The sequence below is a fragment of the Piliocolobus tephrosceles genome, chromosome 8, assembly GCF_002776525.5.
Source record: "Piliocolobus tephrosceles isolate RC106 chromosome 8, ASM277652v3, whole genome shotgun sequence".
In the NCBI taxonomy this organism is placed as follows: domain Eukaryota; kingdom Metazoa; phylum Chordata; class Mammalia; order Primates; family Cercopithecidae; genus Piliocolobus; species Piliocolobus tephrosceles.
In genome coordinates, this window is record NC_045441.1 from 57524468 (window position 1) to 57546728 (window position 22261).

Here is a 22261-nt window from a genome sequence, read left to right on the forward strand (position 1 = left end):
ACTTCTAAATTTAAGAGAGTAGGGAAAAACAGTGGAAATTTTAAAAGTACCACAGTGGGGATATGGTATAATAAATCTTCCTGTACTGATCACTTAACTTCAAGAATCACCAAATGATGACTGGCTTTGGTTCATCTCTGTGCCTCAATGCCACACCTCCCCAAATTATTTCAAAACAAATTGAAGATAGCAAGCTTTTTACATTCCAAATTCTTCAGCATGTATCTCTAAAAGACAGACTTTTAAAAAGCATAGACAATATCATTACATATTTAAAAACATGACACTAACTCACTGATATTAAATATTGCAGTTTTCCTGATTAGTTTTTTCCATTGTATTTGAATTGGGATTTAAATAAGTTTCTTCCATTATAATTGGTTGATACGTTTTATTTTCTTAATATCAAGGATTCCCCCCCTCCTTTTTTCACTTTGAAATTTATTTGTTAAAAAATTTAGATGTTGGCCGGGCATGGTGGCTCACGCCTGTGATCCCAGTACTTTGGGAGGCCAAGGTGGGTGGATCACGTGAGGTCAGGAATTCCAGACCAACCTGGCCAACATGGTGAAACCCCATCTCTACTAAAACTACAATATTAGCAGGGCATGGTGGCACACACCTGTAATTTCAGTGACTCTAGAGGCTGAGGCACAAGAATCTCTTGAACCTGGGAAGTGGAGGTTGCAGTGACCTGAGATCACACCGCTGCCCTCCAGCCTGGGTTACAGAGTGAGACTGTCTCAAAAAAAAAAAAAAAAATGCCAGGCGCTCTGGCTCACGCCTGTAATCCCAGCACTTTGGGAGGCTGAGGCGGGCGGATCACGAGGTCAGGAGATCGAGACCATACTGGCCAGCGTAGTGAAACCTCGTCTCTACTAAAAATACAAAAAAATTAGCTGGGCGTGGTGGTGGGCGCCTGTAATCCCAACCACTCGGGAAGCTGAAGCAGGAGAATTGCTTGAACCCAGGAGGCAGAGGTTGTGGTGAGCTGAGATCATGCCCCTGTACTCCAGCCTGGGTGGCAGAGCAAGACTCAAAAAAAAAGAAAAAAACAAAAAAACAAAACAAAAAAACCTTAGATGTTTGTGCTGTAGAGTTTCCCAGGTCTGGATGTTGCTGACAGTATTTTTGTGGTGTAATTTTATGTGTAATTCTGTTCTCAGAGGACACAATAGGTCTAGAGACTTCATCATTTTCAGGATTTTTTTTTTTTTTTTTTTTTGAGACGGAGTCTGGCTCTGTGGCCCAGGCTGGAGTGCAGTGGCGTGATCTTGGCTCACTGCAAGCTCCACCTCCCGGGTTCACGCCATTCTCCTGCCTCAGCCTCCCGTGTAGCTGGGACTACAGGTGCCCGCCACGGCACCCGGCTAATTTAGTAGAGACGGGGTTTTGCCTTGTTAGCCAGGATGGTCTCGATCTCCTGACCTCCTGATCCGCCCGTCTCGGCCCCCCAAAGTGCTGGGATTACAGGCGTGAGCCACCACTGGCTTTTTTTTTTTTTTTTTTTTTTTTGAGACAGTCTTGCTCTTTCGCCCGGGCTGGAGTGCAGTGGCGCGATCTCAGTTCACTGCAACCTCTGCCTCCCGGATTCAAGTGATTCTCCTGTCTCAGCCTCCCGAATAGCTGGGACTACAGGCACCTGCCACCACGCCTGGCTAATTTTTGTACCTTTAGTAGAGACGGGGTTTCACCATGTTAGCCAGGTTGGTCTCATCTCCTGACCTCGTGATCCGCCTGCCTGCGCCTCCCAAAGTGCTGGGATTATAGGCATGAGCCACCACGCCCGGTCCATTTTCAGGATTTTTGTGTTTAATTGGCAAATATGTCATAGGTGAGAAACGGGACGATTTTAATACTTTGTCCAAGGTTTTATTCATTCAAGGAAATGATGGATTAATGTGACTGAGTTCAAATTTGTGAAAATATTGATATAGATGGGGAAGCATGTTGCACTTAAGTGGAAGTTTTTTTTTTAACTTGTTTGTCCTTAAGTGTAGTAAACATACCTATTCTATCTCACTAGAAGGAAAAAGAGCTTAGTAAGCAGGAACAATTTGCTACTATTGGAGACTGGTAATGTATTATTGCATTTGCATTATGCTTTCTGCTAGGAGAAGGGTTATCTACAAAGCCTAGTAAAATTATATCTTGGGAGAAAAGAAAGGATTGAGTTACCTAGGATGAGGAATGTCAGGCAGAAATATTTCGATCAAACTTGTCAACCTGTTTTGTTTTCTTGATACATTGGAGTTCTCAGAGTGCGTGAAACTGAGAATTCTCATACTTAGGAGTTTCTTGTGCACAATTACTTGCTTATTTTCTTTACCTACTTGTAGAAAACATTAAAAATGGAAATATAAACAAGTCTGGCTGTATAACTCTACCTCTGGGAAACAGTCTTCAAGCTTTCAGGTGGTGAGATTATTATAGTTTCTAAAGTTGATGAGAAGATGGTATAATTTGATAATGATCAGCTGCAACTTTCCCACAAACAAAAACAAATCCAAGGATCTGCCTTGTCTAAGAACCACATCCACTTAGCAGTAATATGAAATAAAAACTGTTAATGTATACATACCCCGTATTCAAAATACAGCAGTTTTAAAAGTTTAGTAATCTTAAAACACCTCTTCTTGCAGGTACAGTTCACTTAGCGACGATCACTTTTATGTGGAAAATAAGTATTCCATATAAAACTTCTTCTTTTTTTTTTTAATTTTAATTTTTCCAGACAGAGTCTCACTCTGTCACCCAGGCTGGAATGCAGTGGCACAATCTTGTCTCACTGTAACCTCTGCCTTCCAGGTTCAAGCGATTCTCCTGCCCCAGCCTGCCAAGTAACTGGGATTAAAGCACATGCCACCATGATGCCCGGCTAATTTTTGTATTTTTAGCAGAGATGGCTTTCGCTATGTTGGCCAGACTGGTCTTGAACTCTTGACCTCAGATGAGCCTCCCGCGTCAGCCTCCCAAAGTGCTGGGATTGTAGGCATGAGCCACTGCGCCTGGCCTAAAACTTTTTCTTGATTGTTCTTAAAATTCCCTTGACAAATTAAATTTAATCAATTAGTTTTAGATAAGCTCTGTTCAATAGAAATACAGGAACTAAATATATATGATTTTAACCTTTTAGTAGCCACATTAAGTAAAACAAAGGCCCAGTGTGGTGATGTGTGCCTGTGTCCTAGCTGACTGGGAGGCTGAGGTGGGAGAGTTGCTTGAGCCCAGGAGGTTGAGGCTGCAGTCAGCTATGGTCGTGCCACTACAATTTGGGCTAGAGAGAGCAAAACCCTCTCAAAAAAAAAAAAAAAAAAAAAAAAAGTGTTATTATATACAACCTAATATATCTAAAATGTAACAGTATAATAAATTGTTAAGAAATTTTGCTTTTTTTGGTATTGAATCTTCAGCATCTGTATGTATTTTATCCTTACAGAACAATTCAATTCAGACTAGCCACATTTCAAGTAGTTAGACACATGTGGCTAGTGACTTCTTTATTGAACAGAGCAGTTTAAGATGTACGGTTTCTAAAATCACTGTTTAAAAATATCTTGTTGCTGGAAAAAAGTAATGATATTTATAAAGCTAGTTTTAGCTTATGGAAAAATATGGGAATAATTAATTTTCATTGTGACTCAAGCATATTAGAGGTTTTATATCCAAGTTCTTTATTCCCTTGTTACCACTGTAATTTTTAAGGAAGATATGTGCAATTTACTATACTGTGTTAATATTAAGACTTTTGAAAGAGCTATGCTTTTAGGTCATACAGGCAATGAGGCTTTTGTTTAAATAGTAACTGTTGAACTGCGTGTGTTTCTGTGGTTGTAATACTGGTGATGACTTTTTAGTTTAAAGGCACATTTACAGACTGGGCGCAAGGGCTCATGCCTATAATCCTAGCAGTTTGGTAGGCCGAGGCAAGTGGATTGCTTGAGCCCAGGAGTTCAAAACCAATCTCGGCAACATGGTGAAACCGCAGCTCTACGAAAAATACAAAAATTAGCTGGGTGCGACGCATGCCTGTAGTCCCAGCTACTCGAGGGGCTGTGAGGCAGGAGGCTTGCATGAACCTTGGAGGTTGAGGCTGTAATGAGGAGAGATCATGCCATTTGCACTCCAGTCTGAGCAACAGAGCGAGACCCGGTCTCCAAAAATAATAATAATAATAATAATTTTAAAAAATTAAAAAATTAAGCACATTTACTTAGTTAAAATCTCCATTTGAAGACTATAAAAATCTTTGATTATTTAGGGATCAAGGATTAGTTTGTGCCCTGTTTTTTTCCTGTTTGAAATTCTATATGAAGATGTGTGTGCCCTTCTAGTAGTCACATTAAGAAGTAAAACAAAGGCCCGGTGTGGTGATGTGTACCTGTATCAATTATGTTTCGAACAGTGTTAGGTTTTCCTAACTTGTACATATCCTAAGAAGTGTGAAAACTTTGACCTTTGACTATGTTTCTTCAAGGAACATTTAATCTTCTAAAAGAAATACATGGCAGTGTGTAAATGCAAGCAAACAATAGTAGTAAGAGAGTATGTAGAAAAACATTCAGTCTTTTTTGGACTCTTCCAGTGCATACCCATGGCGTCAGTCAAGTTTTCATCCATGCATGTCTGACTGTCAGATTGTTCTATATAGATGGAGATAAGATGTGCAAATGTAAAAGATAAAATATACCTCTTAGTTTTAGTTAACAGGACTAAAACATAGCTGTTACCATGGAGATCTGGGAGCTGGGGATGATGAAAAAACCATGTTTAGATTCTCACTTAGAACTGTGATGTTAAAAGACTTTGTTCCCTTGCTCATTGTTTAAGTAATACTGAATAATTGCCTGAGATGAGCTAAGCAATCTGCTAACCAATGGAATATGCAACAGTGAATGAAGCAAATAATTTTGCCTTTATGAGACTTGCCCTGTTAACTATACCACAGTGGCTACCAATCCATGAGAGAGAGAGTGTGTGTTTGTGTGTATGTGTGTGTGTGTGGCCAAGTTCCCCTCTCCCACCCCCAGAAATTATGATTTAAGTCTGTGTTGCGGCCCTGCAATCTGCATTTCAGTTAATCCCTTGTGTTGATTCTAACATAGGTGGTTCTCAGACCATACTTGAAGGACGTCTCTTTACTTTTACAGTGTAGGGGACCTTGTACTTAATCTTTTTTTTTTTTGTTTTTTCTCTTCCTTCCTCCGTCCACTATTTAGTTGACTAGAATCTGGCATTCTTTTAACTGTTGCAGTAAGTATGCTTTTCTTTAGAGTACCTGTGACGCTCTGTCGATTCACTAGATGCAATTCCATCTTTCATAGGGATTTTTGACTTGGGTCTACCTGTGTTATTCCTAAGTCATGTTTCCTCCTTTCCACTTTTAGATACTTAAGACTGACCTAAAGTATCTAGTTTCTTCTGCTACATAAAATCTATAGGAATTTTATATGGGGAGGGAGAACCGATGTCACAGAGCTAGTTAGAACTGTTGGAATCTAGAATTGTTTTCCTCTTGGTTTCGTTCTGATATACTACTGGCTAGAAACAATAGCTTATTTTTCCCTCAACAACTAGTAAAGTTCATTTTATAAAACGCAAAGGCTGGAAGAAATGGAAAACTGCCAATGATTCTAGCAGCCAGGCAGGTCTCATCACAGTCAATATCTTAATGCTCTCCCTTCCTTATTTCTGTTAATGTTCATGTGTATATACAGATACGTACATTTTGTTCCTGGTTGGAATGTTCTTTTTGTGATAAAAACACATATTTTAAAATGAGATCATATTCCATGTTCTCTTTCAGTGATGCACTTTTTTCAGTGAACAGTGTCACAGGCACATGTCCTCATTAAATATTCTTTCATATTTATAATGTCTCCATGAGATTTCATTCTGTGTGTTGTAATTGAATCCCTTTTTCCTGGACCTCTAGGTTCTTCCTAGTTCTCCCTATTTACAGACAGCTAAGCCTTTGAGCATGTTACAACTTAACCTGAGGAAATGATGTAGGAAAGATAATTCTTGAGTTAGAGGATAAGACACTGCCAAGTCAGCAATGAGGCATAGTTATGCCAGTTGACACTTAGACCAGGAATGTAAGACTGATTATTTTCCCAAGTATTTACTTGGAGTACAGTATTAAACTTCTTGAAAATTGAGGTTGACCTTTTAAAGAGCTAATTCTTAACTGTATAAACCAAGAAAGAATAGGTATAGTTACAATATAGCCATATTGAAATTAGCCAGGCTGAACGAAGTCCTCTTTGGACATAGGTTCAGTTCAGCACAGCTGGAATGAAAATTTGCAGCCGGCACAGAGTGCCACCAAGTGGCGGGTTGGAAAGCCTGCACTAGACTGCTTTGAGCCAGAAGGCTTGGCTTTTTACTTGAAAATACCAGTCCAAATCCGAACCTTGTGTTCCAGTTTTTTTGCATAAGAAATAAGGCAACTGGGCGTGGTGGCTCCCACCTGATATCCCAGCACTTTGGGAGGCTGAGGTGGGCGGATCACGAGGTCAGGAGTTTGAGACCAGCCTGGCCAGCATGGTGAAACCCCGTCTCTACTAAAAATACAAAAAATTAGCTGGACATTGGTGGCATGCACCTGTAATCCCAGCTACTGGGGAAGCTGAGGCAGGAGAATTGCTTGAACCTGGGAGGTGGAGGTTGCAGTGAGCCGAGATCACACCACTGCACTCCAGCCTGGGCGACAGAGTGAGATTCCATCTCAAAAAAAAAAAAAAAATGAAAGAAGAACATGTTACAAGTTAGACTTGGTTTTCTCCTCCTGTCATCAGCTAGTGTTAGCAGCATTATATCAGTATCTGTCTTATAAAGTAGGAAAGCAGTGATTCCCACTTGATTTGTATGTAAGTGTTGATAGAAGGAAAGGGCTGAGACAGAGCCTTTTCCAGAGGAATAAGATAAAGGTGCATCCAGGACTTACAGGTAATTTGGATGAAAGGTTGCAGATCTAATACAGTTTTGTGTCTTGCATTGGGACTTGATATGACTAGCTTCAGAAGTACCTGAAGTGCCTGTGTATATAATCTTTATAATACCTTGAGGCAACTAAGTAGTTGTGTTTTCCTCATAGTTGCCTTACCTCTCTTCTTCCTTTCTTGGTATTAATATGTAAGCTTGTCCACTTAATTTCAATATTGAGTTGCCAAATGTAAGTTATTGGGGTTTAAAGCTAAGGTGTAAAGGGAAAATATTGCTTAGGATTAGCATATATTTTTATCTTTTGAATTTAATATGTAATCTGTACTTTTTCCTGAAGTTATTTGATATGGTTATGCTATTGGTTGGATTATAAGTGAAATCAGTAAGACCGAATAGAGTATAGTTAGGAGGATAGAATCTGGGGCCAGAATGCTCAAATATATATTCTGATCCTGCCACACAGTAGCTGTGTGTGTATTCAGACAAATGAAATTACTTCTGCCTTTGTTTCCTAATCTGTAAAGTGCAGACTCTGAGGGCTAAATGAGATAATAAACAACACACTTTTTTTTTTTGTTCTTATTTCTATCTTTTGTCAGAGTTTTTAGTGGAAGAAAATATGCAAATATAAGAGACTTTCTGAGAAATTCCAGTCATCCAAAATTTGAGTTGGAAATAATCAGTATGAATGCATGGTTTATTTTCTTTCCAAGTGTATTTTCTAGCTCTGTCTTGGAAGCAGTGACCAATCTAATAACGACGAGCACCTCTAGTGACCAGATTGTAGTCTCTCTGTACTTTTTCTGACTAAAAGGGATCAAGGATCCATGCCGATAAGGCTGATTAAAGACAGGGGCAAGAAACGTACAAGCTAAACCTAGAATATCACATCATAACAGAAAGCAGAAGTGCTCACAAATATTATTGGAGTAACATCAAAAGATGAAGGAGCCAACATGAAGAGGCTGTTTTGTTGGCCAAAGATGGGATAATTTGAGCATCAAAAAAGATTGATACAAGCAAAATATTTATGACTGAATTAATAATGATACTGAAGGAATGAAATATTTGGTTGTCTTTGGGCAATGTCAGGGCCGTAACACATTATTCTGAAAAATTTGAAATAATGTCTTTGGACTCCTTTTTTTTTTTTCCCCTAAAAAACAGAAAAAGAGGTTTGCTCTGTTGCCCAGACTGGACTGCAGTGGCACAGTCATGGCTTACTGTAGCCTCACAACCTCTTGGGCCCAGGCGGTCTTCCCACCTCAGCCTCCCAAGTAGCTGGGACTACAGGCACGTACCACCATGCCCATTAATTTTTAAATATATATATATGTAAATATATATACATATTTTTTCTTTCATACAGCATCAAAGATAAGCCAATAAATATATATATTTTTTTGAGATGGAGTCTTACTCTGTCGCCCAGGCTGGAGTGCAGTGGTGAGATATCAGCTCACTTGCAACCTCTGCCTTCCGAGTTCAAGCGATTCTCCTGCCTCAGCCTCCCGAGTAGCTGGTACTATAGGCACGTGCCACCATGCTTGGCTAATATAAGAGATGGGGTTTCACAGTGTTAGCCAGGATGGTTTCAATCTCCTGACCTTGTGATCCGCCCGCCTTGGCCTCCCAAAGTGCTGGAATTACAGGCATGAGCCACTGCTCCCAGCCTTTTTTTTTTAAATTTATTTTTGAGATGGAGTCTTACTCTGTGTCTAAGGCTGGAGTGCAGTGGCACAATTTTGGCTCACTGCAACCTCCACCTCCTGGGTTCAAGTGATCCTCCTGCTTCAGCCTCCCGAGTAGCTGGGATTACAGGTGTGCACCACCACACCTGGTTGTTTTTTGTTTGTTTGTTTTTTGCTTTTTTTGAGAGGGAGTCTCGCCCTGTCAGGCAGGCTGGAGTGCATTGGTGCGATCTCAGCTCACTACAACCTCTGCCTCCTGGGTTCAAGCAATTCTCTGCGTCAGCGTCCTGAGTAGCTGGGATTACAGATGCCCACCATGACGCCCAGCTAATTTTTTGTATTTTTAGTAGAGATAGGATTTCACCATCTTGGCCAGGTTGGTCTTGAACTCCTGACCTCATGAGCCACCCTTCTCAGCCTCCCAAAGTGCTGGGATTACAGGCGTGAGCCACTGTGCCTAGTCTAATTTTTGTGTTTTTAGTAGAGATGGGGTTTTTCCATGTTGGCCAGGCTGCTCTTGAACTCTGGACCTCAGGTGATCTGCCTGCCTCTGCCTCCCAAAGTGTTGGGATTACAGGTATGAGCCACCACACCCGGCAAAATTTTTTAGTTTTCAATTTTTTTGTAGAGACGAGATCTCGCGTGTTGCCCAGGCTGGTCTGTAACTCCTGGCTTCAAGCGATCCTCCCACGATCCTCCCACCATGGTCTCCCAAAGTGCTGGGATTACAGATGTGAACCTCTGTGCCCATCCTGGACTCCTCTTAAAGCAGAGATTGAGACAGGGATTTGCCAAAGTTGGTTTATTTTGGAGATAATTTCAAGAAGAAGTGAGGGCAGGGGGAGAATGAATTGGGGAGTTAGGAAAAGCCAATGATAGGTACTTTATTGAGTTTCCTGTAGGGAAAGGGGATCTTCAGGAAATTTGCAGAATGCCTCCCAGGTTTATCCATCTGAAAAATTGGAGCTCCCTGCCCCCACCCTCATACACCTACATTTATAAATGTTCTTTTTTTTTGTTTTGAGACGGAGTCTCACTGTCACCCAGGCTGGAGTGCAGTGGCTCAATCTCAGCTCACTGCAAGCTCCACTTCCTGGGTTCACGCTGTTCTCTTGCCTCAGCCTCCTGAGTAGCTGGGACTACAGGCGCCCGCCACCATGCCCAGCTAATTTTTTGTATTTTTAGTAGAGATGGGGTTTCACCATGTTAGCCAGAATGGTCTCAATCTCCTGACCTCATGATCCGCCCGCCTCGGCCTCCCAAAGTGTTGGGATTACAGGTGTGAGCCACCATGCCCAGCCTATGTATGTTCTTCTTAAGGATTTTCTCTGTCCAGTGTTTCTGGGCTGCTCCTGTACTTTAGAGGTTTTGGAGAAAGCCCTGAGATAAAGAAGCAGCCTTGTGTAAGGCATGTGCTTACGGGTGGAAAGAAGCAAGACAACTGAAATGTGTGTGGAATTGATTGTCCACCACAGCAGTGAGTCAGGTGATGTGATAAGAAGCACAAAACCATCTGCTGCAGAAGGGAAAGAATAAAGTATCCTGTCTTTACTGTACTTAGTATGCTTCAGAGCATCCAAATATTTGATGAGGGACACTTGTTCTTTATGGAATAACTCTGGCTAAAAAATACAGAAGGCATGACAGAATGAGAAAATCATGGTTTTCAACCTTGAATGAAATAATGGATTTAGGCAGTGATCACTAGTAGCTGCCAACATCATAGAAAGACATCAGAGGTAACAACTCCCATGGAAGTACAGAACACTCCCTATGGAATATTGCCTCTCCCAAACACGAAACAAGAGAAACCAAGTTGAGCCTTTGGATCTAACTACAACTTTATAGGGAACAGAGGAATGTATTAAGCACTATTACAGGAGTGTCACTAGCAAACTCCAGGCAGTGAGAAGCTAGAGGACAAGGGACAGCATTTTAGGTTTTTTATCCAAATAAGTTGCAAGAAAAAGGGCAACATTTCGGTTGTAAGACTAGAGTCATAATCAACCAAATGCCACATATAGATCTTAATCTGAATACTGATTTGAACATACCAGTTGTTAAGAAAGATATTTTTTAATCAGGAAAATTTGAGTACTGACTAGATAGTATTAAGTTTTGCTCATTAAATTTTTCCCCCCCGACCATTTCTGGCAATTTTGGCCTTTTTTTTTTTTTTGAGACAGAGTTTTGCTTTTATTGCCCAGGCTGGAGTACAAGGGCACGGTCTCAGCTTGCTGCAACATCTGAGTTCAAGCAATTCTCCTGCCTCAGCCCCCCACAATTAGCTGGGATTACGGGCCTCTGCCACCATGCCTGGCTAATTTTTGTATTTTCAGTACGGACTGGTTTTCACGATGTTGGCCAGGCTGGTCTAGAACTCCTGACCTCAGGTGATCCTCCTGCCTCGGCGTCCCAAAGTGCTGGGATTACCGGCGCAAGCCACTGCACCCAGCCAATTTTGGTCATTTTTAAGGACTGCTAGCAGCATTTTATCTACTTTTTTAAAAAGTCAGGGTTTTTTTGTTTGTTTTTTGAGATAGGGTCTCACCCTGTTGCCCAGACTGGAATGCAGTGGCACCACTACCACTCACTGCAACTTTGACCTCCCTAGGGCTCAGTTGATCCTCCTGCCTCAGTCTCCCGAGTAGCTGGGACTACAGGCATGCACCACTATGCCCGGCTAAAAAAATCAGTTTTGACAGATTAACTGTTGTAAAAGCATGAGAATAAAAAAATTAGGGGTGATAATTATATTCTGGGAGGAGGAGGGTTGGGGGAGAGAAGTCCAGTTATCTTCAGTTATCTTCTAATTATTGGAGGTGGGTTCATAGATGTCTTATGTATATAAACAAATTATATATTATTGAGGCCAAAGTAGGAGCATTGCTTGAGGCCAGGAGTTCGAGACCAGCCTGGGGGATGTAGCGAGACCCCATCTGTACAAAAAATTTAGCTGGGCATGGTAGTGTATACCTGTGGTCCCGGCTACTCAGAAGGCTGTGATGGTAGGATCACTTGAGTCCCAGGGGTTTGAGTCTGCAGTGAGCTGATTGTACCACTGCTCTCCAGTCTGGGCAATAGAGCAAGATCCTGTCTCAGAAAAAACACATTATTACATATCTAATTCTATGTAGTAAACAATTATTAAAACGATACAAAGGGGGATGCAGTGAGTAAAATTCAGAATGAGTAATCGTGTAGGATTTTGACTTTGGACCATTACATAAATATGAAGAAAGCAGTGAAGGGAAACTTGTATTAAATAGACCTAAGATTATATATCAGCATGTCAACTGTATGCATGTGTGTATCTTGTTGGCATCTTGATATGAACAAACCTCATGTAAAAAGATAGTTATTAGCAATCGGAAATAAACACTTACTGGATATCTAATAACAAGGAACTTTTGCTAATCACTTTTAGGAGCAATAATGCTGTTGTGGTTATGTTGAAATAAAGCTCCTTATTTTTCATTGTTGTTTACTGGAGTACTTCAGCATGGCATGCTATGTAAGGGAGACTTAGTACAGGTTTGGGTATAGAATAAACAAGATCAGATTATCATACTCGTTAATTGGAACAGGTGATGGGTATATGGAGGCTCACTTTCTCTAGTTGGTGTCAATTAGATTTCTCTAAAATCAACTTAAATCAGTTTCATCGATTACTAAAGATCTTGAAGATGCCCTTCAGAGTCTACATGAGCTGCTCTATTGATGCTTGTTAAAAATTAATTTTAGTTTTGATTTTTTTGTAGATAGGGCTGTTGGAGGGGGGAGTGTCTCATTTTGTTACCCAGGGTGGTCTGGAACTCCTGGTTTCAAGCAGTTCTCCCAAAGTGCTGGGTTTACAGGCATGAGCTACCCTGCCAGGCCTACTATTGACTCTTTCTTTTGGAATTAAACATGCTTTTAATAAATGATTATTGAATTTTCATAATAATATTTCTAGCAGAGTGGGCAGTTTTTAAATTTCTTTTCTTTTCTTTTTTTTTTTTTGAGACGGAGTCTTGCTTTGTCGCCCAGGCTAGAGTGCAGTGGTACGGTCTCGGCTCACTGCAATGTCCACCTCCTGGGTTCAGGCGATTCTCCTGCCTCAGCCTCCTCAGTAGCTGAGATTATAGGTACCCACCACTGCGCCCAGCTCATTTTTGTATTTTTAGTAGAGACGGGGTTTTACCATCTTGGCCAAGCTGGTCTTGAACTCCTGACCTCATGATCTCCCCACCTCGGCCTCCCAAAGTGCTGAGATTACAGGCTTGAACCACTGCACCTGGCCTTTAAATTTTTTTTTTTTTTTTTTTTTTGAGGCGGAGTCTCGCTCTGTCGCCCGGACTGGAGTGCAGTGGCCGGATCTCAGCTCACTGCAAGCTCTGCCTCCCGGGTTTATGCCATTCTCCTGCCTCAGCCTCCGGAGTAGCTGGGACTACAGGCGCCCGCCACCTCGCCCGGCTAGTTTTTTTGTATTTTTAGTAGAGACGGGGTTTCACCGTGTTAGCCAGGATGGTCTCGATCTCCTGACCTCGTGATCCGCCCGTCTCGGCCTCCCAAAGTGCTGGGATTACAGGCTTGAGCCACCGCGCCCGGCCGCCTTTAAATTTTTAATCTATTAGCCTGAGAACTAAAATTTCCCCTATTTCCCCTCTGGTGGGGGAAACCCTTAAACTGTGTTGATTTTTTTTTTTTTTTTTTTTTTTTTTTTGAGACATAGTCTCACTCTGTCTCCTGGGCTGGAGTGCAGTGGTGCAGTCTCAGCTCAGTGCAACCTCTGCCTCCCGGGTTCAAGCAGTTCTCCTGCCTCAGCCTCCTGAGTAGCTGGGATTACAGGTGCATACCACCAAGCCCAGCTACCCAGCTAATTTTTGTATTTTTAGTAGAGTCGAGCTTTCACCATGTTGATCAGGCCGGTCTTGAACTTCTGACCTCGTAATCTGCCTGCCTTGGCCTCCTAAAGTGCTGGGATTACAGACGTGAGCCACTGCGCCCAGCCTGAATTTTTAAAAATAGTGCAAGTGCTTAAATAATTCAATTTTTTCCCCCATTCTCAGAAATGCGTGGCAGTTGTTTTTCTTGGTCCCTTTATAAGCTATAAGAAAATCATTCGAAATATTAGTTTCTGGATGGTGGTTCTGTGAGTCTTTTTTTCTTTTCCCCCAGTCTATATATTGTAACAGATTTTAACTATCAGTTGAATACTTATCAGATGCCAAGCACTGTTCAAGCTCTGAATGCAGCAACGAACAAGATAACCTAATTAGTCCCTGTTGTTATGGAGTGTGCATCCTATGTATTTATGTGTGTTTTAGGAGGTGGTGAAACACTAATTTATTTGCTGATAGTTAAATTGAACTTTAATGACTTGGTAATCAGTATGATAGAAGCACTCTATTAAAATATTAATACTTTTTACTTGACTTGTAAGTATTTAGAATTAAACCCAAATGTAAACTAATTCTCAAATCTCAGATGGAACGTAACTAAAGAAGCAGTAGAGTATTTTAATTGTATAGCTGACTGAGATAGATTTTTCTCCAGTTCTTTCCATGCCAGAAGTTTGTGTTTATCTCTGCTGGATGATTATAATTCATGCCTGTGGTTCATTCCTGTTAATGTTGAGACTTTCGGCTTTTGTACTGATAAGAGCAGAGCACAGGGTTAGGAGCCAGAGGTAAACGTCACACAGTTTAAGATTAGTTACTGAACAAATGGGAAAGAACAATTCTAGATATCAAAACACTAACTGCAGGGCCGGGCGCAGCAGCTCACACCTGCAATCCCAGCACTTCTGGAGGCTGAGGCAGGCAGATCACTTGTGATCAGGTGTTTGAGACCAGCATGGCCAACATGGTGAAACCCCATCTTTACTAAAAGAAAAAATACAAAAATTAATGGGCATCTAATAATCCCACCTACTAGGAAGGCTGAGGTAGGAAAATTGCTTGAACCTGGGAGACAGAGGTTGCAGTGAGCTGAGATTGCGCTACTGCACTCCAGCCTGGGTGAGAGAGCGAGACTCCCATCTGAAAAACAAAGCAAAACACTGCATAAAAATAACTCAGATGTTTGTCTAAAATGACACTTAAGAGTATCAGGTAAGGGAAGCTAGAAAACCATTTAAGGGAAATAATTATTCTGGAGTAACATTCAAACTTCCAATAATTAAATGGGTGTTGGATGTACGTTTTGAAGAGTGGGTAGAAAATCCATGGGATCCTTGAGTGTGAGATTCTTAAGAAGTCTTTGGGAAAACATGGCAAATGGATTGCTTTTTGTGTGTGTGTGAGACAGGGTCGCAATCCGTTGCCCAGGCTGGAGTGCAGTGGCATGATTATAGCTCATTGAAACTTTAAACTCCTGGGCTCATGTGGTTCTTCCACCTCAGCATCCTGAGTATCTAGGACTACAGGCGTGTGCCACCATGCCAGGCTAATTTTACTGCTGGTCTTAAGCACTCCTCCCACCTTGGCCCCCCAAAGGGCTGGGATTATAGGTATGAGCCACTGTGTACCGCCTGGATTACTCTTAATGAACCAAAGATAGTATCCTATTTGTGAAGTGAATATTTATTTTTGTAATGTGTATGATCATGTGCTAATTAACCTGAACTCTCCATGTATATTTACATGTGTACTTTTGGGAAAATTTTTTGGTAATATATACACCCTCCAAAATGAGGCCAGTGGAGGTGAATACTTAGTTTCTTAACACTGCTGCAAATCCTTACTGTGTTAGATATTTGATTAAAACAGAATAGGGCCAGGCATGGTGGCTCAAGCCTATAATCCCAGCACTTTGGGGAGGTCAAGATAGAAGGACTGCTTGAGTCCAGGAGTTCAAGATGAACCTGGACCACATAGCGAGGCCACCATCTCTATAAAAAGTTGGCTGGATGTGGTGGCATGCACCTGTAGTCCCAGCTACTTGGGAGGATGAGGCAGGAGAACTGCTTGAACCCAGGAGGCAGAGATTGCAGTGAGCTAAGACCATGCCACTGCACTCCAGCCTGGGCGACAGAGTGAGACTCCATCTCAAAACAGAACAAAAGCAAAAACAAAAAACAAACCAGATCAGTAATTGCATATATGTAGTAAATCATACCTTCATTAGCCAGGTAAATATAGTGTGAGCAACTTTTTTTTTTTTTTGAGACTCACTGTTTATTTTTTGTTTGTTTGTTTTGAGTCTCACTGTCACCCAGGGTGGAGTGCAGTGGCACAGTCTTGGCTCACCACAAACTCTGCCTCTTGGGTTCAAGCGATTCTCCTGCCTCAGCCTCCCGAGTAGCCGGGATTATAGGCATGTGCCACCATGCCCGGCTAATTTTGTATTTTTAGTAGAGATCGGGTTTCTCCATGTTGGTCAGGCTGGTCTCGAACTTCTGACCTTTGGTGATCCGCCCACCTAAGCCCCCAAAGTGCTGGGATCACAGGTGTGAGCCACCACGTCTGGCCGCAATTTTTCTTTTAACTGAAGCAACATATAACAGTTGTGAAATCTATGAATTACAGATCTTTTTATTAGGGTATATTTTTTAAACCTTTTATAGAAAATACAGCACGACACAGTGGCTCACGCCTGTAATCCCAGCACTCTGGGAGGTGGAGGCGGGTGGATCACTTGAGGTCAGGAGTGTGAGACCAGCCTGGTCAACATGGTGAAACCCCATCTCTACTAAAAACACAATAATTAGCTGGGTGTGATGGTGCACGCCTGTAATCCCAGCTACGCAGGAGGCTGAGGTGGGAGAATTGCCTGAACCCGGGAGGCAGAGGCTGCAGTGAGCTGAGATTGTGCCACTGAATTCCAGTATGGGCGACAGAGCGAGACTCTTGTCACACACAAAAAAAGAAAAATTATAAAACTTAGATAAAAGCAGAGAGGTACCTGTCCTGAAGCTTTAACAGTTATTACCACATGAGTTATTTTGAAACAAATCCCAAACTAGCATTTTGTCTGTAAATTTATACTAGCTATAGTTTGGATTTTTTTTTTCTCTCTTAAACTGGCATTCTCTTTTATCTCTTTGGTATGTTTTACCCTGATAACTGTGCTTTTACTTTGTCATGAAAATAACGTAAAAGTGCTTCTCTTCCTTTCCTCCTCTGTTTTATGATTGTAGACAGGCTGTACCTGAGTTTAGTTAATCTAGATTTTCTTTGATGTTCTCGAAGGGATCAATGGCAGCTGTGGTATTTTGTTTGTTCTCACCCTTTTGGGGAAAGGGAAGAGGCAAAGGACTAAACTAGGCTATGAATCTGGACTAAACTGGTGTTTTCCGCTGATACTTCAAAATTGTGGATTATTTGATCTGGAAAGAAAAGTTCACTATAGTTTTTTGTTTTTTTCTATTTTTTCTTTTTCTTTTTTCTTCTCTTTTCTTTTTGAGACAGGGTGTCACTCTGTTGCCCAGGCTGGATTGCAGTGGTGCAGTCACAGCTCACTGTAGCTTTGAACTCCTGGTCTCAAGCAATCCTTCCATCTCAGTCTCCTGAGTAGCTGGTACTGCAAGCACGCAACACCATGCCCAGCTAATTTAAAAAATTTTTTTAAAGATTTTCGTAGAGATGGGGTTTGGCTTTGTTGTCCAGGCTGGTCTGGAACTCCTGGGCTCGAGTGATCCTCCTAAAGTGCTGGGATTACAGGCATGAGCCACAAGGCCTGTCCTATAGTTCTAATTGTAGAAGTTAAGTAATTTATTTCACTTGAGATGTCAGGCTCTGTTGCTAGTTTTTGTTTTATTTTGTTTTTAATAGCTAGTTGACTAAATCCTTCCTCCTTCAAAGGAAGTGACTGGCATGTGACTTCTATAGTATGGTCTCATACAATTAACATACAGTTGTGTTATTTGCATCACCCTCTTCCTTCCCTTATACGTATGTATATACACGTGTGGGGGGCATTTGAACTAAGGTACTGATTCTTCACATTTTCTGTACTGTGCACTACTTTCGCAGTCTGAAACCTCAGAATCTCTTCTTATGTTTCAGGATGTCTTATTTTTTATTTTTTTGAGATGGAATCTCGCTCTGTCACCCAGGCTGCAGTGCCGTGATGTGATCTCGGCTTACCGCAACCTCCGCTTCCCAGGTTCAAGAGATTCTACTGCCTCAGCCTTTCGAGTAGCTGGGACTACAGGCACCTGCCACCATGCCTGGCTACTTTTTTGTAATTTTAGTAGAGACGGGGTTTCACCACATGACCAGTCTGGTCCCAAACTCCAGACCTTGAGTGATGCATCTGCCTCGGCCACCCGAAGTGTTGGGATTACAGGCATGAGCCACTGTGCCCGGTCTTAGGATGTCTTAAAATGCATAAAATACATAGGATTGTAAAGGAAACCAATTATTTTGAAATGTAGTTAGCAGAATGTTAAAACTCAGTGATAGGTGCTTAATATAATAAGTAACAAGTTCTAGCAACACATCTAAGTTTCACAGTAATGAGTATAGATGATATTTAAAGATCTTCAACAGTCTAATGTGGTATGAAAATATCTGATTTATATTGATGTCAAAATTACAAGTACTGTAATTCTGTGGTTTAGTGCCAGCATTCATAATTGAAGGACATGTTAAATTTCCGTTAGGGGATAGTGAAGATAAATGTGTAATTTCCTCCCACCCACACCTCATTTTTATTTCCCTGAGTTTTATCTCTGGACTCCTTAGCTGTGACGGTCAGAGTAAGATCACCTGGACTAAGGCCTTGTTTGTGTCCTGGGATGCCTAATTTGAAGCTAAAGGATTTGAACTTAGAATGTAGTCATCAGATAAGTGTGTTTTAAACATTCTGTCTACCAATTTTAGTGACTTTTAAAATAAGTCATAACAGTCCAATAAATACTGGATCTCCAAATGGTCTCTGCATTTTATGACTTTGCTTCTTTGCTTTTCCTTCTTGGGCTGTATTTTCTTAATAGATATTGGTTTGTAATTAATATAGAGTTAATATTTTAAGTAATTTCTAAACTTCCATGTTGGCTATTATTGTCTTGCTTTTATGTTTTGTTTTTCTTTTAAAAAACGTTTTAATTCTTCTGCAGGATTCGGAAACTTCAGATACGAAATATCCCGCCTCACTTACAGTGGGAGGTAAGAATTTCTATATTTAAAATTAAGATCTAAGTATGGAAACCTATTGCTGTTAGTTTTTTCAAAGCTTTTTCTCCTTTCCTCAACTCTTGGGTGTGCTAGAACATAAAATTCTTCTCTTATGACCCATGTCTTAGTGTGGGATTTTCTTCGTAAGGGCACAGTGTATCTTTTAAAAATCTGCTCTTTGGGATAAGAAACCAAAAATTGAAATATATTCTTGGGTAACTAGGTAATCTTTCTCATTCAGTCCCTTCCCAAAAGGATTTTGTTGATTTCAGTTCTTTCTGATGAATTTGCCAATTGTTTTTAAATATGAAGCTCCTATCTTGGCAAAGTTTTAAAACAACAAATACCTGCTACTTTGTGCTTTTATTTTAAGATGTTATTCTGCTTCCTTTTGCTCAGATGGTGGCACTGCACTGATTGTGTAATGTGCACAAACACAAACTATTTAGAACAATTGAATAGCCTGTGTCAGCAATTTCCAAAGCATAATAATGATGTCATGGTGAGAATTTGAGACACCTGTAGTTGAAGGGATAAAAGAAAATGTCTTTTGATTCTTCAGACAATGGAACCTGAAAGTTCTTAAAACTCACCTTGGAGAGGGTGGTGCAGAGAAACTGCTTAGCTTTTATGTATTTCTAATATAAAAAAAAATCAAGAGTAACTAGTTATGTGTGTTTTAGATTAGTCTTCTGTTTGGTTAAAAGGTTACTTTGGTGGGAAGTTGAGGGAAGTTGATCTAAGTCTGATTCTCCAAGGTTTCTCGGTCACAAGTGATTAGTGCTGAGAATATTTATCTTCAAAACAATATTATTGAGATTAAGTTTTGCAGGAAGGGGTTGGTTTTTGGTATATGCTGAATATATTGCAAGTTATATAATGCACTAAAAATATACTTTATAGATGGAAGCAGTGGGTTATAAGATTAAACTTTTTATATGTTCCTGTTTTAGATTAACATTTGTTTAGGGAATTCAGTAGCTTGGGGGATAGGTCCTCAAGTGTTGTAATAGCAAGATTATTAGTTTGATCCCCTTATTTTAAGATGAACCATATTAAATATGATTTAAAATGTAATTTAATATGATTTTTTTGTTCAGGAGCTACATCTAGTGTAATGTAGCTTTCTATGAAATAGCCAAATGGTAGAAACCAAGTTTAAGTAAATTACTAGAGTACTAGCATATCTGCTATGGGCAGAGTTTCCTTTTAATTCATTGATAATCTCTTCAAATTTAGAGAATTTAGCCTTTAGTTTATTGCATTTTCCCTCGTTCTGGATATTTGCCATATCTAACTTTTCTTAATTTTTGTATTTCACTTTACTCTCCTTACTGTCCTTTGAGATAGTGTCAAGTTAGTGGGTTATCTCTGTTTTCAAATGAGCAAATATGGGCACGCAAGATAAAATTAATTAAGAGCACATACTGAATTGTAAGATGCTTGGAACTAGACTTTGGAATTCTTCACCTTTGACTCCCTTTAAAAATTTAATGATTGTTTACATATTGATCAACAAAAACAATTTTATTGAGAGTTAGGAAGGATGAGCTGCTGCTGTTAGGTGTTTTTTTTCCTTAAAGACTTGAGGGAACACTATTTCCTTTTCGAGAAGGGTCACTTTGTATGTTTAGTTGGTTTGTTTTTGAGATGGAGTTTTGTTCTTGTTGGCCAGGCTGAAGTGGAATGGTGCAATCTAGGCTCACTGCAACCTCCGCCACCCACGTTCAAGGGATTCTCCTGCCTCAGCCTCCCGAGTAGCTGGGATTACAGGCATCCAACCAACCACGCCCGGCTAATTTTTTGTAATTTTAGTAGAGATGGGATTTCACCATGTTGGTCAGGCAGGTCTCAAACTCCTGACCTCAGGTGATCCACCTGCCTAAGCCTCCCAAAGTGCTGGGGTTACAGGCGTGAGCCACTGTACCCAGCCTGTATATGTTTTATTTATTCACGCTGGATATACCACTTGTTCTCTGCCAAAGCCTTATTATAAACAGTGATAATTTTGCAGTTTCGGACAACTTTTATAATGGAAGATTAGGCTTTGAGTCCCTAATTAATCTTAGAATCACTGAAAGTGGAATGAGCAGACATTATGTGCCTTCTACTTTGATGCAGTAGAATATACATGTCACCACAGAGAAAATAGTCTTATCTAAATAGGTTCAACTGGCTTCAGTCTTAATCTAACTTTGAGTTTACAAGAAATACAGAAGATAGAGGGACAAATTAAATGATGCATCAAGGAAACAACTAGCCATGTCCTGAATATGGGATATTCCACAGGACAAATGATACTGTTTTGCTAGAGGAGCAATGGGATGAAAAAAGGGAAGAGGCCTGTTATGAGTAAGACTCAAAAGGATAACAAAAAAAGCACTATAGTAAGTTCTTCGTGAGCAATGTAAATAGCCCTGTGAAGCAGCATGGAGCACCTAAAAAAGCCTTATAGTTGTTATTTTATTTATTTATTTATTTATTTTGCAGGAAATGGGGCAGCCTTGAGGTCAGACTTAGAATTATGTCCTAGCTCCACTACTTACTCATTGTATGATCTAGTTATGGGATCTCTGAACAGGTTTTTAAAATTCTTTGAGCCTCATTTTCCTCGTTTGTAACAATGGGGCAGCCTTTGAGGTCAGACCCAGAATTATGTCCTAGCTCCACTACTTTCTCATTGTGTGATCTAGTTATGGGATCTCTGAACAGTTTTTTAAAATTCTTTGAGCCTCATTTTCCTCGTTTCTAACAAGGGTGATGGTGGTGGCCCCCTCATTGGGTTGCTTTGAGCATTAAATAGGATTATGCGTGCTAAAGCCTTTAAAACAGTGCTTGGTACATATAAGTACACAATATGTTTTAACTATGATATAATAAGAACAACAACAAATTCACCAGCTCTCAGCCTTCGGTTTTGTGCTTGTCTCAGTGAGATCCAGGCAGGAGCACAGATAATACCCTCGGTATTTCACCAGGGAGAATCATACAGGTGCTGAAAGGCAAAAGAACAAAGAGAATCCAGAGTAGTGACTTTAAGGAGCAGCCACGGCCTGAGGGCTGGAAGGCCAAAGAGGAAGTTGAGGTTTTGGATCCTAGAGACTTGGAGGGAAGAGCCCTGAGCACCTGAGACTCAGATTTCTGAGCAATGGCAGCTCCTTGACTGTGGCTGGCGCCTGGGATGGGGGGAAGAGAGACGAGTTATAAATCTTGTTCTGAGTGTCCAGAGGAGCTAGAGGATGTAACCAACTGCTGATTCAGTGATGCCGGCTGATAGACAGGGACCTACGGATGCGGTGATGCCGACTGCCAGAGAGGGACCTGCAGATGCGGTGAAGCCGACTGACGAGTGGGACCTGCTGATGCGTGAAGCCGACTGAGGGACAGGACCTGCTAATGTGGTGATGCCGACTGACGGGACGGGACCTGCTGATGGGGTGAAGCCAACTGACGGACGGGACCTGCTGATGCAGTGATGCCGACTGATGGACGGGACCTGGTGGTGCGGTGATGCCGACT

General features: G+C 40.9%; 1 protein-coding gene across 1 annotated transcript in view; it reads left to right on the forward strand.

Moving 5' to 3' along the window:
• The window catches only part of IGF2BP3 (insulin like growth factor 2 mRNA binding protein 3), a 152521-nt gene that overhangs the window by 32436 nt on the left and 97824 nt on the right, over window positions 1-22261 (forward strand). Inside the window, exon 3 of the mRNA XM_023215981.2 lies at window positions 18685-18733. Within this exon, the coding sequence (XP_023071749.1) occupies window positions 18685-18733 (49 nt within the window). The remainder of the gene's footprint in view (window positions 1-18684; window positions 18734-22261) is intronic.